Source organism: Mustela putorius, unplaced genomic scaffold, assembly GCF_011764305.1.
Source record: "Mustela putorius furo isolate JIRA1106 unplaced genomic scaffold, ASM1176430v1.1 tig00000450_pilon_pilon_pilon, whole genome shotgun sequence".
Lineage (NCBI taxonomy): Eukaryota > Metazoa > Chordata > Mammalia > Carnivora > Mustelidae > Mustela > Mustela putorius.
The window spans coordinates 7,531,730-7,548,874 of NW_025421385.1; the positions used below are offsets into that span (position 1 = coordinate 7,531,730).

Consider the following 17,145-nt stretch of genomic DNA (forward strand, 5'->3'; position numbering starts at 1 on the left):
GAGGGTATGTGCTATGGTGAGTACTGTAAAGTGTGTAAACCTGGCAATTCACAGACCTGTACCCCTGGGGCTAAAAATACATTATATGTTTATTTAAATTTTTTTTAAAAGGCAAGACTCTGAGCAGGTGTGGCCCCTGAGGTATGTTCTTATCAGAGGCAGAAAAATAGGAAAATGTGCCCACTGCCTGGGCTCAAAATTTGGGAACTTGAGGGCCCCTCTCCTCCAGCAATTGAAAGTTAAGAAGGCAGAAGTTGTAGTTTGAATTAAAAAATTCACTCATAACATCCCTGGGGTTTGATGTCAAAAATCTTAGTGATCAACAACACAGTTTTAAAGTAAGACACACACCGCTCCCTTAATGATTTTGGTGTTGTTGTCAAAAGCCAGAAAGATCTGTAAGAAAAGAGCATCAAATAAAAGAATTTACACGAGCTGTTAATTCTTCCACAACAGGAAAAAAATAGGATTACACACTCATTCAGGAACTGAAGTATAATTGTATTTCTATTCTCCATTTGAGGAAAAAAAAGAAAATATTAGTACACAATTACTCAAGCTAAATTAGTCCTGCGGACAGGGTCCATTCAAGTCTTTCTGCATCCTATCATCCTGCGCGACTGTATTTCCTTCTGAAATTACTTCAATTGTCTGGCTGTTTTAGTCTGTCTCTCAAAACAAGAATGTAAGTTCTATAAGAACAAGAGATACTGACTCTCTTCCTCTCTAACTGAATCCCCAGGACCTAAAGATTTATGGGCACATAATAGATGGTCAGTTAATATCTGCTAAATGAATTAATGGTGGGTAATTGGGTTAATGGATCTATCAGCAGATAGAGGCATGGTATCCTTTGATTTTTAGCTTTTCCCTAACACAAAATAAAAGTATAGGGGGTGGGAGGGAGAGGAGTCTGGCTGTGCAGCCCAATAATCATGATTAATCCTGTAATAATTAAACAATATCCAGACAAGAGTAGTTTTCGCCGTCTGCATTAGCTACCACATTGATCAGTCTCAGATGGGTCATTAATTCATTCACTGTGCTTCTTTGGTATTGATTTTTTGTCATTCTCAAATACAACTTTTCCTTTAACTTACCATTAACTTGTGCATCTTTCTATCCCATGGCTCTCACAGGGGCACTGGAGGAAAATATGCTACTTTAACTAAATTAACTAGGATTCTGGCACCAAATGTTAGAATTACCCAGCCTTTTCCCATGCATAGGGGTGGTCCAATATTGCACAACTGTTCTTTAGAACAAAGCCAGCATAGAACAAGATTTCAAGGGCCACTTGTATGTTTTATATGAGCCTCTGGGGTAGGATCGTTTCATTTGTCTTGGAAATCTCTCTTTCTCATCTCAAGAGAGCAGCCTTTGGTTAGGACCCTGGAATTGAACACAGTGGGTTATGTCTCCAACTTTGAACAGCCCCCATCATTTCAGGAGCAGCTGGACAATGAGAACCACACTGAAAAAGGAAAATGATTCTGGAACCTCCTAATTCCAAATAACAGTGGGTCGTGTTTTGTTTTGTCCCGGACAGTATTTCTCTGTGTCCTTCGTTTGGGTCATGGGTACCTCACCTTATTTGACCCCTTCCACAACCCAGCACCAACAGTTAGAAGGTTTTTATCCTTTCATTAAGCTTTTGGCTAATTGTAATCAGTAAATGATCATCACATGATTCCCTCAAATTAAAAAAAAGAGCATAGATTTAAGTGCATATATCTGATAATGACCTTCCAATTAGTAACCAAGGGAAGTGTTTCTACTTCTTCCTTGGTGGTGGTCCCTTCATGGCATGGACCCCTGCTATCCCTGGACCTTGGCCTCTTCCTGTCTGACCAGCCCCTGTCTTCACCCTCCCAGAGCCTGTTTGCAACAGCAGGAGGAAGTGGGGGGCTTCTGTGTCTGCCAAACTTCCTCACCCTTTGATGGTTCTGGCCTGGATGGACAGTGGCATTTTGAAGGTGTGACTATAATTACTGTTGAGCAGGTGACTGATCAGGTAGGCAGGAAACATCCATTAGTTTCCAATTTTTCAATTTCAATTAAGAAGGTGTGTCATTTTGGAATACCATTTTTTTTTTAATCTTTCAAGGAGAGAAGCAATTCTGTATCATTTCCGCCCAGGGCACAACCTGGTGGTGTGTTGTGCAGTTGGGCCCAGGGCAGCAGCTCCTCGGTGGCGTGAGTCACAGTGAGGGCAGCCTCCATAGGCTCTGCGGTCCCTCTACCAGTCCCCCACCCACGTGCTAGTCATCCTCTCCTGCACGCACCAACGTTTCCTCTCCTATCCCCAACCTTCCAGTCTTCAGCTTGGACAGAGCCCAGGAAAGATCTGACCTTGTTTTCCAGGTCCCATAATTCTGCATGCCCAAAATATGTTAATATAAAAATACCATATGGTTTCACTCATATGTAGAACTTAAGAAACAAAACAGATGAACATATCAGGGGAGCGGGAGAAAAAAGAGCAAAAGAAACCATAAGAGACTCTTAACTATGGAGAAGCAACTGAAGGTTGATGGAAGGAGATGGGTGGGGGATGGGCTAGTTGGGGGATGGGCATGAGGGAGGGCACTTGGTGTGATGCGCACGGGGTGTTGTACGTAAGTGATGAATCCCTAAATTCTACTCCTGAAACCAGTATTACACTGTATGTTAACCAACTAGAATGTAAATTAAAAAATTGAAATTAAAAAGAAAGAAACGATCAAACCATAGACATTATGTACGTGAAGCACGCTTCACTTCCTCTTCCCGTCTGCTTCTCATTATGACTGTGAGCCTTGGCGGTAATTGAATCTTGAGGAGAGAACTCACGTTAGTTGTGTTGAACAATTAACAGAACGTCTTGTAAACTTGATTAGAAACTCATGTGTGCTTTTCCTTGGCACAATTCCTATTATTTTTCCCTTTTGAGTATCATTATGGACTTTTGACTCTATGTATAGGCTCAACTTGCTTCGTTTGACCACAATTACTGTTTTTAGGATGGTACAGTTGTCCCTTTGTGGTCTTTGTGGACCCTCCATGGTTCAAAATACATCTTTTTAACACTACCTTAGCCATCTCCGAGAGTCTTTGGCAAAATGTTTCCTTTCTCTTTTTGAATTATGAATTTTTCTTGTTCCTAAGCCTAGCATGGCAACTCTTCTTGGAATCGTGATTTTTAAAATTAATTTTATTTAATTTATTTAAGCAAATTATGCATGAGAGACTAAAATCTGGCCTCCTGGAGTGCGCATTTGATGGCCCCACTGGCTGTTGTTGCAAGTGGAGCAATGCCAGAGGGCACCTTGGCCATGGAGTGAAATGACAAATCATTTCAAGACACTTGACGGGATGTATAAATAAGGCCACAAAAGCCTTGCCTTCTACATGTCGATGACCAAACCAGAGCAGATAAAGACCAAACACTGCAGTTTCGAGCTGATGGCCAGTTGCAGAGGGTGTCTGTGAGCACCAGCACATGGGGTCAAAGGCAATGACATCAGCACTTAGGAAAGAAGTCTCAGAGATGGGAGATGGGGTGCACTGACCGATAACCCATCTGGCACTGGGTGAACATTTTCATCACCATTCGAGGGCCCCCAAGGCACAGATGCAAACTGAAAGTGTTTCTGGGAATTAGGTTAACTGTGTGATCAAGGTGATCCTCTGAAGAGTCCTGACCCTCCCTCTAGCCCTGGTGTGAAGCACAACTAGTTTCTGATGGGAAGGATGGAGGACAGAGCCATGCCTTACCAACTTCTCTTCCCAGCTGCTCTCTGGCTCTTCAAAGACCCTGTTATTGTCCTCCTGGGACTAGCAGAGACTCCATCTGATGTCACCAGCCAGGGTCTGGGTGAGAAAGAGCCACTGGAAGATGCAATCAATTTCTTTTTGACCATGTGGCTATCATGATCCCTTTTGCTTGTAGGCAGTGAAGGGCTTCGTCACTGCAGTAAGAGAACAGATGTTCTAGACCTCAGCTGTCACTGCACATGAGAGCTGTGCCCGCTCTGGGACACCTGGCCATCTTCCACATCCTCACCTCTTTCTTAGCAGGTTAAGGACGTGGTGAGGGGGGGGGGGTGGGACATGGGAACTGCCTGACCTATACTGGGCCACAGGCCAAATGAGCGCCTTATTCCCACATCTCCTCTCCAGCTCCCTTCGTTCCCTCTTTTTAATCTACAAAGCAGATTTGCGCTCCACAGAAATCTGGGCAGCCGACTGGCATTCTCTTCATTTCCTTGTCCCCATCCCAACCCTGTTTTCATTCGTGAAAGGTCCCGGCGGGGTCTCTTTGCTAAACTAAAGGCCATCTGGTCCGTGGGATCAAGTATGTCCCCAAGGGGACGGCAGCACTGCAGACACAGACGGAACTCTTCCTTCCTAAGGGGCAGACATTAAGAACGTTGTGTCTCCCCTTTGAGGGCATAGTACTTCGTGGAGAGGGGAGTTATTTAATTAAAACAGAGCAAACTTTTTCACTACCAGGGTTGGGAAATGTACCCACTGAGAGATTTCAAAAGCAGTCAGCCACGTTTGGGGTGATTTTTTATATGTAATGTAACATGTGGTGTGAAATGTAATGTATTTGTAGTGTGTGTGTGTGTGTGTGTGTGTGTAGAGAGAGAGAGAGAGAGAAAGAACAAGAACAAAATTAATTCACAAGATAAGGCAAATCGGATTTGATTCAGCAAGCACAGTCAGTTTGCACACAAAATGCTTGGGGGAGCAGAGATAGCTTCTTTCCAGTTTTGACATTTCTGACACACGCCAGAAAAAGAAGGTGCTAAGGTGGGGTTCGCACCTTGACTCACTGGCTTTGCTCCACTCGTTACTATGAAGCCTTTAAGCAAGAAACCAGATCCATGTGCTCACAAACGGAAAAAATGTTGAAAAAGCACGTTGCCAACCGCGAGGCATGGCTCTCAGGCCGCAGAACGTAAACGAGCCAGAAAGGGAGCCTGTTGTTCTCTGACGTGGCTTTTCATGTCCAGCCCTCGCTCTGGCAGGTGGTGGAAAACTATACCCTGCCAACTCCAGGCAAGCCTGATCGCTTCAGTTTCTCTCAGAGAATTCCGGTCAATCAGGGCATTTGCACTCTCCTGCCCTGGCCTCCCCAGAGAGGAGACTTGGGTCTCTGGAGCCTCCCTCGTGCCACGGCCAAGAATGCAGGTCCCCTCTCCTCCCAGACTCTCGGATTTGTTTTGAAGGGTCAGACATCCCACCAGCCAGAGCGGGGACAGCTGGTTCTCCTCCAATATCCATTGTCACCACTTCCTTGGTAATGAAACCCCAGCTTTATGTGAGGTCCACATGCCCCCTGGTTTCCTGTTCTCTCTAGATGTGCTGCTGGCTGGTGAGACACCGGGCCTAAAGGAAGACATTCCTCCTCCTTGTCCCCCGTCTCCTGTGATGCATATACGCGCGGTAGGGGTGGCTGTAACCAGTGACTTCCAGAAGCCACCTGGGGAGGGAAGTCCTGCCCAGCACAGCAGTGAACCAGCGGCATCGGCCCCGCTCTGTGCCACTGCACCAGCTCTGGGGGCATCCTCCAACTTCTTAAACGTGAGAAAGAAATAAACTTCTATCTTGTCAAAGACCCTGATATTTGGAAGATTCTGGTAACTCAGAGGCAAACTTAAGCCAGACTTCACCACCTTGGGAGCCAGTGCAGAATAGGGGGCCAGACCCCAGAACGTGTTCTCTAAGACCAGCACCTAGCCCTGCAGCTTTTCCCTCCGTGGCCCTCCCGGCCCAGAGCACTGTTGTCTCTTCCGCTGATGGGCGGGAGATGCCTTCTGTCCTGTCCTGAATCTCCAGCACCCTGAGCAGACAGCCTAGGTGCCAAGACCCACATCTTTTGCTTTCTGGCTTTACTGTGACAGCTCAGCGTGGAGCGAGAGCTGCTGTTCATGGCGGCCAGAGTTGGGGTGCAGAAGGGGCGTGGGGGAAATGCACATTCTTCGTGCTCCCAGACTCAGCTTGCCCGATATTCCCAATATTCCCCGCTGCTCCGGTGTTGAGAGGCAGGATGGGGACTCAGCCCGCTCTAAGCAGCGCCCCCCGGTGTGAGGTCAGGTGGGGAGTGAGCAGCTGATGCTCCCTCCATAGGGTTCGGCCAGATGGTGGGTTTTGAAGTGATTTTCTTTGTGTGTGTATGTTTCTTGGTGTTTTTAAGTTTTAAAAATCAAGAGTCAGTATTCAGGAAAGGTGCAGTTTGAGAATTGTGGAGAACTTCCACAGCCCTCGCCAATGGGGTCCAGAAGATCTAAAGTCAAGGCCCAGATCTTTGCTTTATTAGCACAAGCCACTTACCATCTCTGAATTTAGCTTTCTTAATTTTGAAATGCAGATAATAATATCAGCTTTAAAATGTTGCCTTGGGGCACCCGGGTGGCGTCTGACTCTTGCTCTCAGCTCAGGTCGTGATCTCGTGGGTCTTGGGATCAGGATGCTTGCTCAGTGGGGAGTCTGCTTGAGATTCTTGCTCCCTCTCCCTCTGACCCCCATCAAATAAATCTTAAAAAATAAAAATACAATAAATAAAATGTTATTGCCATGACTGAATGAGCTCCTGTCTGTGAATGCATCTTATAAATGACCTTTTGAAAGGTGTCTTTGTACGAAGCCTAACCCCACGTCTCTGATTTGCTCTGGCGACATCTGAGAACATCAGGCATTCAACCTTCACATTCACAGAGGACATAGAAGTGGAGCAGACACTAGGACACAACCAGGCACAGGGAGGGAGCTGGTCAGATAGCTCGGTTTCCTCTCCAGCTAGAGACAGTTGACTCCCATGTACGATAGAGATGCAGGGCCCATGTTACATGGAGCCTGATGGGGTGTCCCCAGGTGGTGCTCTTCAGCTTTCCATATCCTTCTCACCACATCCTCAGAGCCTCCTGGAGGTGGGCGCCAGGAGGACACAGAGGCTCGGACAGTTAAAGAGCTTGCTTCCATCCACAAAATCAGCAGATGGTGGAGGAGATGTGGGAACCCCTTCTGGGTCGTAGCAGAGTCCGGGCTCGTCCCATGACTTCATGTCGCCTCACTAAGGCACCATGTCCTAGGCGCAAGGCTGGAAGTGGGGCTTCCTGCCCTTCCATCACACCCGCCCCTCTTGGGCAGCGTCCCAGGACCTCCAGGCCCCACTTGCTTTTACGTGATGAGTGGCGCCATCCCCATCACTTGAGGACCAATGTGTGGTTTCCCTTCTTCCGTCTCCCCTTCTGCCATCTCAGTGATTGGCCTTCAAGACCCACAGTATGAAATCTCTAAAGGTTGCATGTTAGGCACTGAAGACATGTTTGGGGCAGGGCTGGGGAGGTGATTTTCCAGATCCTCCTCATGTCCCTCCATCCGCTGAGAAGCTCAGCTGCCTTGCTCCTCCACGCCCACCAGCACAACCTGACTCACCTCCCAAGGCGGTCCTGGAAGCTCCTGGTCGGGCCATTGGAAGCGTAGCCTGCCTGCAGCTGTCTGCGGGCTTTTCTGAGAGCCCGGGATGACTGAGGCACACAGCAGGCGCTCATCACATGTTTGCTGAACTCATAGTACCCCATAACATTGCCCCCCAGAGGAGGAGTCCAGGGGCCTCACTCCAGGTCCTCACAGGAGGTTCTGACACTTGTGTCACACCTTCCCAGCTCTCCCAGTCCTTAGACATCACCTGTCTCCGTGACCGACTTCTCTCCACCTTCACACTATCTGACAAAGCCCTCCTCCACCCTCGCTCCGTCTGGATTGACCGTGGCTCCACACGGAGGGCGGCGAGGAGAGAAGACAGCCTGTGCCTCTCGTGACAAGACAGGCAACATTTAAATACACTTTCTGTAGGTGGGCTCCACTTAAAACCTGGTCACCAGGACCAAGCCTCCCCGCCCCCACCACTCCCAGGAGAGCAGGAGGAGGAGGCTCCCCAGCGCCCCCCCCCCCAACACACACTCTCTCTTCTTTGTCTAAAGCCTCTTCAGAAGTTTCATCAGAGGCTAAGAAAGATCAGAGAGGACATGTAAGAAAACAGTTTGAAGTCCACAGTTTACATATTTGTTACCAGTGAAGAGTTTATATGTTATGGTCGGAAAGATAAGATATTGGGGAAGAGACTTGCTGGAGAGAAACAGAAATGAAGCACTGGTCTCCTCCATGTATCCAGATGGGTTTTAAAATAGAATTCAGAAGACATGGCTTCGACATGGCTTCGACATGGCTTCCCTTCCCTTCCGTTCCCGTCAAGTGCAAAGCTTCAGGTTCCAAGTAACCCATGTCCATTCTCAAAGGAAGACCAAATGCTGCTTAGACCTGACCACCATGGTTTCATGTCCTGGAGACCGTCACTGAGCTTAGCCCATTAGGCCAGAAGTGTTTGTAGCACAAGCACCTGTCTTTCACCTGGCCTCCCATTCACATTAGAAGCTCTGTTTCCCCATGTGCTCTGAAGGCTGGCTATCATGCTGTTTGGTTTATCTCACAGGTAAAGAAATTTTAATATAAACCTTCTGGTGTACTCGAAGAACAAAATCACTTCTTCGACCAGAACAGGAACTATTTATAACTCACAGTAAATGGAACTCCTTTTGATGTATTTACTAGAATATTTTGCAGTTGGCCTAGGAGTTAAGCTTCTAGAATCACCAACAAGAACAAAAACCAAGAGTGAAATCAAATACAATATTCCTGGAGCAAAGGGGACAAAAACTGCTTCCTAAAAAGGTTACAGTTCTAGCCTTCAGAAAAGGATCATATTTCCAACATGATTCAGGTACGGTTTGCAGGAAGTGCAGCCATATTTGAAAACGAAGTGCCCTTCAAGAAGGCAACATATTAAAATACTTTTGCCAAGATAGATACTATAGATACAATGACATTTGCTTTCAAATAATGAATAAAACAACACTGCCTTTAGGAAACCAGTGACAGAGGCCTCTTTTATAGTAATATTAAATTCTATTGGATCTTCCAAATGTTTCAGATAATTAAGTAACTGGTAACCACCGACAGTTCTCGCCAGGAAAAGTACGTAGATAAAAGATAGGGCTTTGGGAAATTTCAAAGAAAGAAAATAAAGCAAAGCACATTTAGTGTTCTTCAGGCTATTGGTTCAGCGGCAGGCGAGTGTGAGGACGAGCACAGAGAAACCAGGGTTTCTTTTCTTCAGATGAAAACCCTTATCTTCCTCTCGGCCACTCAGGCCCCGTGAAGCATCTCTCTCAGCTGCCGGCACATTCTGAAGTTTGGATCTGAAGGTAAATCGTGTTTTCTTTGGGCTTTGCTATCCTGTAGCAGCCAAAAATAAAAGTGAAAGTTAAACAGTCAATGTTTTGATTAAGAAACTATTGCAGGGATCCTGAGGGGCTCAGTTGGTTAAGTGTCGGACTCTTGGTTTCAGCTCAGGTTATGATCTCAGGGTCGTGGAATCAGGCCCCGTGTTGGGCTCGAGCTTAGCTCGGAGTCTGCGTAAGACTCTTCCTCCCTCTGTCCCTTCCCCGTGCTCTCTCTGTCAAATAAATAAATCTTTAAAAAAAGAAAGAGAGAGAGAGAGAAGGAAAGAAGGAAAGAAACTATTGCCAAAAAAGAAAGAGAAAAAAAGAAAGAAGAAACTATTGCAAAGTTGTCTGTGGAAATAAATCTCAAAACAAAAGGTTTCCTGTCTTGCTAATTCAACGGACGAATGGATAAGGAAGATGTGGTCCACATACACTATGGAGTATGATGCCTCCATCAGAAAGGATGAATACCCAACTTTTGTAGCAACATGGACGGGACTGGAGGAGATTCTGCTGAGTGAAATAAGTCAAGCAGAGAGAGTCAATTATCATATGGTTTCACTTATTTGTGGAGCATAACAAATAGCACGGAGGACATGGGGAGTTAGAGAGGAGAAGGGAGTTGGGAGAAATTGGAAGGGCAGGTGAACCATGAGAGACTATGGACTCTGAAAAACAATCTGAGGGGTTTGAAGTGGCAGGGGGGGTGGGAGGTTGGGGTACAAGGGGGTGGGTATTAGAGAGGGCACGGATTGCATGGAGCACGGGTGTGGTGCAAAAACAATAAATAGTTATGCTGAAAATAAATTTAAAAAAATTTTTTTTTAAATCTCAGAACAAAAGATGAAAATGAGATTAGCAAGCAACAGAGGCCAGCAGAGGGCGGTCTCAAGAATAAGCATGTGTCTATGGACAAATTGTACTGAAACGGCTTAAAATCTGCTAATCAACATTAGCTCTCTGTCAGCAACTAGAAAATGTGTTTACAGTTAAAATAGAATGTTTGTTCCTTATCAGTAGTGAGACACCCATAATTTCTCAAAGTCAGGTTTAGTTAGCACTTAAATGCACTTGGTTGGCGGAGTTTATTAAAAGCACAGATTTCCTGGGTCCCACCCTTCATTTACTGAGTCAAAAACCTTAGAAGATGGCCCAGGAATCTGCATTTCAGTAAACTTCTTTTTTTTTTTTTTTAAGATTTTATTTATGTATTTGACAGAGAGAAATCACAAGTAGATGGAGAGGCAGGCAGAGAGAGAGAGAGAGGGAAGCAGGCTCCCTGCAGAGCAGAGAGCCCGATGCGGGACTCGATCCCAGGACCCTGAGATCATGACCTGAGCCGAAGGCAGCGGCTTAACCCACTGAGCCACCCAGGCGCCCAGTAAACTTCTTTTTTTGGTGATTCTCCCGCATACCAAGTTTTGAGACTCACCAAGGAGTTCACACAAGATGTGAGAAGAATGGAGAAAACCTCAGACTTATTGAGCACCTACTTTGTGCCAGGCGATCGCTTGGTCATCTACTTTATCTTAAAATAATAAAATGTCATCTACTTTATCTTCAATAAAAAATAAAATGTCACCTACTTTACCTTACTGCATTTTCCCAGCAACCCTCCGAACTGAGTACTAGTGTGGCTCTTTCTCAGGCAAGGAAGTTCACTCTCTGTGAGTTTCAGCAACATCCCCAAAGTCACATGGCCACATGGATGACTGGATTTGAGTCCACATCTCTCTGATGCCACAGACCATTGTCTCTCCTCATCACAGGGACACATGTGTCTTTCCTATGGAATCCACAGAGTGAGCCTGGAAGGGGAGCTAAGTGGCCACCTCCTCGAGCACTGTTTATGCCTTTCCTTTCTTACCACTTTAAGAGTAGCATCTGAGGGGCACCTGGATGGCTCAGTCCGTTAAGTGTCCGACTTGCTTTCAGCTCAGGACGGGCTCGAGGTCATGGGATCCAGCTCCCGTTGGGCCGCGTGCTCAGCAGAGAGTCTGCTGGAGCTTCTATGCGTCTCCCTCTGGCCCTCACCCCCCATACTCACTCTCTCTCTCTCAAAAAAAAAAACAAAAAATGAAAAAAGAAGCATCTGAGACTCCATTAAAGCACTTGTCCCTGGTACAGGAATGAATGTTTAAATTGTTCTCCTTTGTAAAGAGAGTCACTAAAGAGTGTGAACCAACAATTGTTGAAAGGACAGAAGATTGATTTAAAAAACATTCCCAACACAGAGCAGTTCACTCCAGGGATGAACTAGGGACTCGGTCCTCGGTCAGTCAGCATCTCAGACACCGATTCTCCATCCCACAGTTTAGAACAGATAACTGCCCACTAAAAACACGTAATTGTGCTCTCTAGTCTCTCCTTACCCAAAGCCACTGGTTGTTTGTCTTTCTCTCTCCAGCAACTCTGGGACTAATAAAAAATGCAACCATACCTGCAAAGCTCCTACACCCTTAAGACCAAGAGAGGACATGGAGGCACGCGGCCCCGAGTCTCTGAGCACCGTGGGCTTACCTCCCAAGGTTCTCCGCATCTTCAATGGTCTCTGGCAAGGTGACACCTTTGGTCTCAGGAAGAAGCAGCGTCATTCCCCCGGCAACCAGGCCCAACACCGCTTCAAAGGAAACAGAGTTTACACAGAGCCCTTAGAGCACAGCCAATGGCATTCCGAGGGATGCCAGCCGCTAACTAAAGGGCTGGTGGTAATGAACCTGGTTTTTAGAAGTCAGGAGCATCTCGGGAAAAAGTTGAACAATAGGATTACTGGGAAAATGTCAGAGTAAGAATAGGGAATATTGCCTTCATTTTACTTCTATGTAAATTCTACCATAACTGATGTTTAAGTATTAGGAAATTTATTTATTATTATACATAATATGTATTATATTGATTTTAGTGACTGTATATAAAATGATACATACTAGATAATTATATTATAATGTATTATTTTAATATATAATACATATTATAGCTACTATAAACTATAAAATATACTATAGTTACTATATGTTAATATTCTATTACTATATATGATATGAAGCATAAAGAGTACATTTTGGCCAGGGTGGGCCACTCTTGTTTCTCCCTCCCCTTTCCTCCCCCCTTCTTCCCCCCCCATCCTATTTCTCTCCCCTCTCTCCTTCTCCCACTCCTTGGTGGGTCTGCCTGGGACGCAGCACAGCAGCTCTCCGCACACAGACAGCAGTTTTGCCTTCTGCCAAACAGGTAAGCTGGGTCTTGGAAGACCCAAGGTCTTAGTCTGGGGAGGAGGAGAAGTGCTCTCCTCCTGCTCTACTCCAGCATTATCACTAACAAAGCGAATACCTCCTTGTGTCTATTCTCAATTGTTAAGCAAAAGAAGGGCGACAATTTAGCATCTTCAAACCTCCCACAATTACATGTTATATGCACAAAAGTTGGGAGTCAAATTCATAAGAAAGTGGGAGGCTATGTCAAAATGCCTCCCAAATTTTGTCCTATGGGATGAATTATTGGACTCTAGAACCTTAAGAAGTAATATCTGGCCTGCCTTCTGGGAATGGCATCTAATCTTTCCCATGAAACAAGACAGAGTGAGTCAGGAGACAACAGAAGGGCAGGCACCTTCCTTGTCTCCTGTAAACTCACCAAAGGATATCGTGCACTGGTCAAAGAGGTCTTAAGCAATCATTCTGGGCTGGAAGGAAAGAATATTGAATAACCCATGAAGTCTTACCAAACAAAATGAGTGGCAAGCCTTGCCAAACCTCCATCAGCCTGAAGACCAGGAAGGGGGTGATGATTCCACCCAGATCACACAGGGAGGAACACACCATCACTCCAAGATTCCTGATAAAATACAGAGAACAAAAAGGATGATATGTTTGTGATTCAACTTTCTAGATGTTAACCTTATCCTAGAGCAAGAGCAGGGAGGGGAGAGAGGCTGGAGATAGAGTTAATCACCAGTGATTTTTAATTAGTCATGCCTATGTAACAGAGCTTCCATAGAAACCCCAAACTATAGGTTCAGAGAGCTTCTGGGTTGGTGAAAATACCCATGTGTTGGGAGGGTAGCCCACCCCAAGTCTATGGGGACAGAATCTCCTACGGGGAAAAAAGGTCCTCCTGTGCTCAGGGGACCTTTCCAAACCTCACCTTAAGTACCTCTGCATCTAGCTGTTCATTTATTGCCTTTGTTATGTCCCTTGTGATAATAAACCAGTAAACGTAATTAAGTGTTTGTCTGAGTTCTGTGAAACATGATAGCAAATTATTGAACTTGAAGAGCAGGTTATGGGAATCCTGATTTATACCAGTGAGTCAGAAGTGCAGGTGACAGCCTGAGACTTGTGCCTGGCATCAGAGGTGGGGGGGTCTTGTGGGGCTGGGCCCTTAACTTGTGAGGTCTGCTCTAACCCCAGGGGGTTAATGTCAGAATTGAACAGGATACCCCAGTGGTGTCTGGAGACTTGGAGAATTGGTTGGTGTGAGTAGAGTTCTTTTTTGACATGAAGAGATAGGGAAGGGTAGCGAGAAGGTATTGAGAAATAGAGAACAAAGAAAGCTAGAGGGGAGAATAGAGAAAAGACCGACCTGGCAGGATCCCCTCTGTCCCTTGTAATAGTCTTTGCTCTGACCCCCACTCTGTCTTCGGTGAAGATGGTCACTTTTGATCAGTGTTTGCATGGAATGTGCTTTTCCATCCCTTTACTCCTAAACAATCTCCACCACTATATTTTTTAAGATTTTTTATTTTTTTGATAGAGATCACAAGTAGGCAGAGAGGCAGGCAGAGAGGAGGAAGCAGGCTCCCCACTGAGCAGAGAGCCGGACGTGGGGCTCGATCCCAGGACCCTGGGATCACGACCCAAGCTGAAGGCTTCAACCCACTGAGCCACCCAGGCGCCCCGCCACTATATTTAGAGTGAGTTTCTTGTAAGCGGTACACAGTTGGGTCTTACATTTTTGTCCTGTCTGACAATCTTCGCCTTCTAACTGGGGTGTTTAGAACATTCATATTTCTTCATAAATTTTACATTGTTTAGTGCTAGATATTTTGTATTCCTATAAATAATCTTGACTTTGTTTTAAAAATATGGTGAAATTAGGAACAATAAACTGGGAAAAGCTTTATTCTTCAGTACATTACTTTTAAGTCTCCATTATGCTCATTTGCATAATCTCTTTCTCCCTACAATTGTAATTATAAAAGTAGTGCATTGCATTTCCTTTCCAAACCCCGACCACTACCTCATCTTAGTTGGTTGTATCATTTCTTAGTGTTTGCCATTATATTTTTAAATATATTTATAACTTACTTTATCAGTGTTTAGTGATATGTTTTTTCTTAGCTGGAAATAGAGGAAATTATATGCAAAATTATCTATCCCTATTTTATGGAAAGATTGTAATAACAACAGCAGATGTTGAATTTTATTAAATGCCCTTCACTATCTAAAGAGATAATAGTATAGCTTTAATTTATTAGCTCTATAAAAACTCTTTCAATATACTAGCATGAATTATACTATTGGATTTTTTAATATTGAACTGTCTTTGTGTTCCTGAATAACTCATCTTAGATATGATATATTATGATTTTAATGTCTCCACTATTCTCTTCTGATAATATGTTGTTTGGGATTTTAATCAATATTCACACATAATATTTGCCTATAGTTTCCTTATTTTCTTTATCTTTGTTGGTCTTTGATACCAATATTATTCTAGTTTTATTAAAATGTTTTTTGGGGCACCTGGGTGGCTCAATCGGTTAAGTGTTTGCTTTTGGCTCAGGTCATGATCTCAGGGTCCTGGGATCAGGCCCCACACTGAGCTACCTGCTTGTTGAGGAGTCTGCTTCTCCCTTCCCTCTACTGCTCCCCCTGCTTGTGCTCTCTCTCTCTGTCCAATAAATAAATAAAATCTTTAAATAAAATAAAATTTTTTTAAACCTTTCTCCTTGTTCTATAGTCTAGAACAGTTTCAGTATTATTGGAGCTTTCTATGGATTAAGTGTTTTATAAACTCTCTGTGTGAGACCATTACGGATTTCCTCTTTATCATTGTTAAGGGACTTCCTTATCTTATTAAACACATTTTTGACATAAATTCAACTTTGTCTGATAAGATTATGGGTCTTGCTATATTTTTTGTTTGCATTTACTGATAAGCTTTCATGCATTCTTTTCTTTTCAACCCTTGCAAAGAAAAGTTGTACTTCAGCTATGCAGCAAAGTGTTCAGTTTTGCTTTGTAACCAAAGAAGTTTCCTTTTGTCAATAGAGGAGTCGAGCCTCATTGTATTTGTTTAAATGTCAGAAGCACTTGGAATTAATTCTGTCATTAGCTTTTATACCATGTTCTTTATTGCTTCTAGTGTCTTCTTTTCAGTATGTGTTGGCTATGTGTATTTTTTTCTGATAATTTGGAAAGTTTGTATTTTTTAAACTGTATTTACATATATATACATATGTACATATACAAAATACAAAATACAAAAATACTATATATATAATATATATATAAATATATATTATATTTATATAAATATTATATATATATAGTAACCTACATCAAATGTGGGGCTCAAATTCAGGACTCTGAGATCAAGAGTCATATAGTCATATAGTCTTCTGTCAGAGCTGGCCAGGGCCCTGGAAAGTTTGCATTTTTTATTCAAATGTTAACCTTTATAACTTTATTCAAATGTTAACCTTTATAACTTTATATAATACACTTACTGCTCTATTCCTTTAGGCAGTATTCATTAACTTCCTATTATAGACAATTATAAAATTGTTATAAAATTTATACATTTCCACTTCGTCCATCCTTCCATGCACTGCTTTCAGTACATCACACCACTGGTTTGGTGTTTGCCTTACCCTTTACATCTTTAAGTACACCTAAAGCACTACATAATTTATCAGATTTTTAAAAAAAAAATTTATCTATTTATTTGAGAAAGAGAGAGAGAGCCCCCAGGCAAGCATGGCAGAGGGTAGAGGGAAAAGGGAGAAAGAGAATCCCAAACAGACTCCCCACTGAGCTTGGAGCCTGATGTGGGACTCGATCTCACAACCTTGATACCATGACCTGAGCCAAAAACAGAAATCAGATGTTCAACCCGTAAAGCTACCCAGGCACCCATATCAGCTTTTAGTAATACGGCTTTTTCCAAGCTGGAAAAAGTATACTAAGGATACCACATAGAGCATCCCCTCTCCTTTCCCTTCCCTGTCTTCTAGCCTTTCTTTATCGTCAGATTTATGACATTTACCGCTGTTCTGTTGTCAAAATCACACTCACTTTAATCCCACATTCAATGATTATCAAGCTGATAATCAACTTGATACTCTCCTTATATCTGTGACTTACAGTTTTGGCTCAATAATGTAACTAGAATATTCTTTATCATTGTTCCTTCTGAGTCCATTTTTCTGTCACCCTGAGTGCCACTTCAAATCGTAGAGTCAAACCTTCTTTTATTTCCAGAAGTTTCTGTAAAGGTTTTTATTTTCCCCCTTTGAATTTTTCTGTTTTGTTATTTCAGTTGTCTTCTTTGGGACATGTATGTGTGCGCGCATGTGTGCACGTGTGCTTGTGATCTCCAAGACTTTTAAACTTTGCTTATTTCACTTTCATTTTGCAATTCTTCCTCCTACCTTGCCTTTCCCTCACTAGGTCGGTTCTCCTCTGCACTGCTTTCAGATAGGTTTCCATTTCAATCGTCTTGTCCCATATTCCTTCAAGAACTTTAATCTCTGCTTTAAACTCTTATTTTATGCATATGACCGATTAATTAATATTGCATTTAATTGAGGTACGTGGGGCTACAATTTTCACCTCCATTGTGACAATATTTTCCCAGAGAGTATTCT

At 43.7% G+C, this 17,145-nt stretch overlaps 1 protein-coding gene across 2 annotated transcripts in view; it reads right to left on the reverse strand.

Annotated features, from left to right (window-relative positions):
• Nucleotides 1-8,054: 8,054 nt before the first annotated feature.
• LOC101674581 (solute carrier family 22 member 1) overlaps nucleotides 8,055-17,145 on the reverse strand; it is a 28,912-nt gene continuing 19,821 nt past the window's right edge. For both annotated transcript variants that reach the window (XM_004770843.3, XM_004770844.3), the window contains 3 exons: nucleotides 12,997-13,109; nucleotides 11,796-11,895; nucleotides 8,055-9,285 (listed from right to left, as the gene is read on the reverse strand). In XM_004770843.3, the coding sequence (XP_004770900.1) occupies nucleotides 9,219-9,285; nucleotides 11,796-11,895; nucleotides 12,997-13,109 (280 nt within the window). In that variant the 3' untranslated portion in view covers nucleotides 8,055-9,218. The remainder of the gene's footprint in view (nucleotides 9,286-11,795; nucleotides 11,896-12,996; nucleotides 13,110-17,145) is intronic.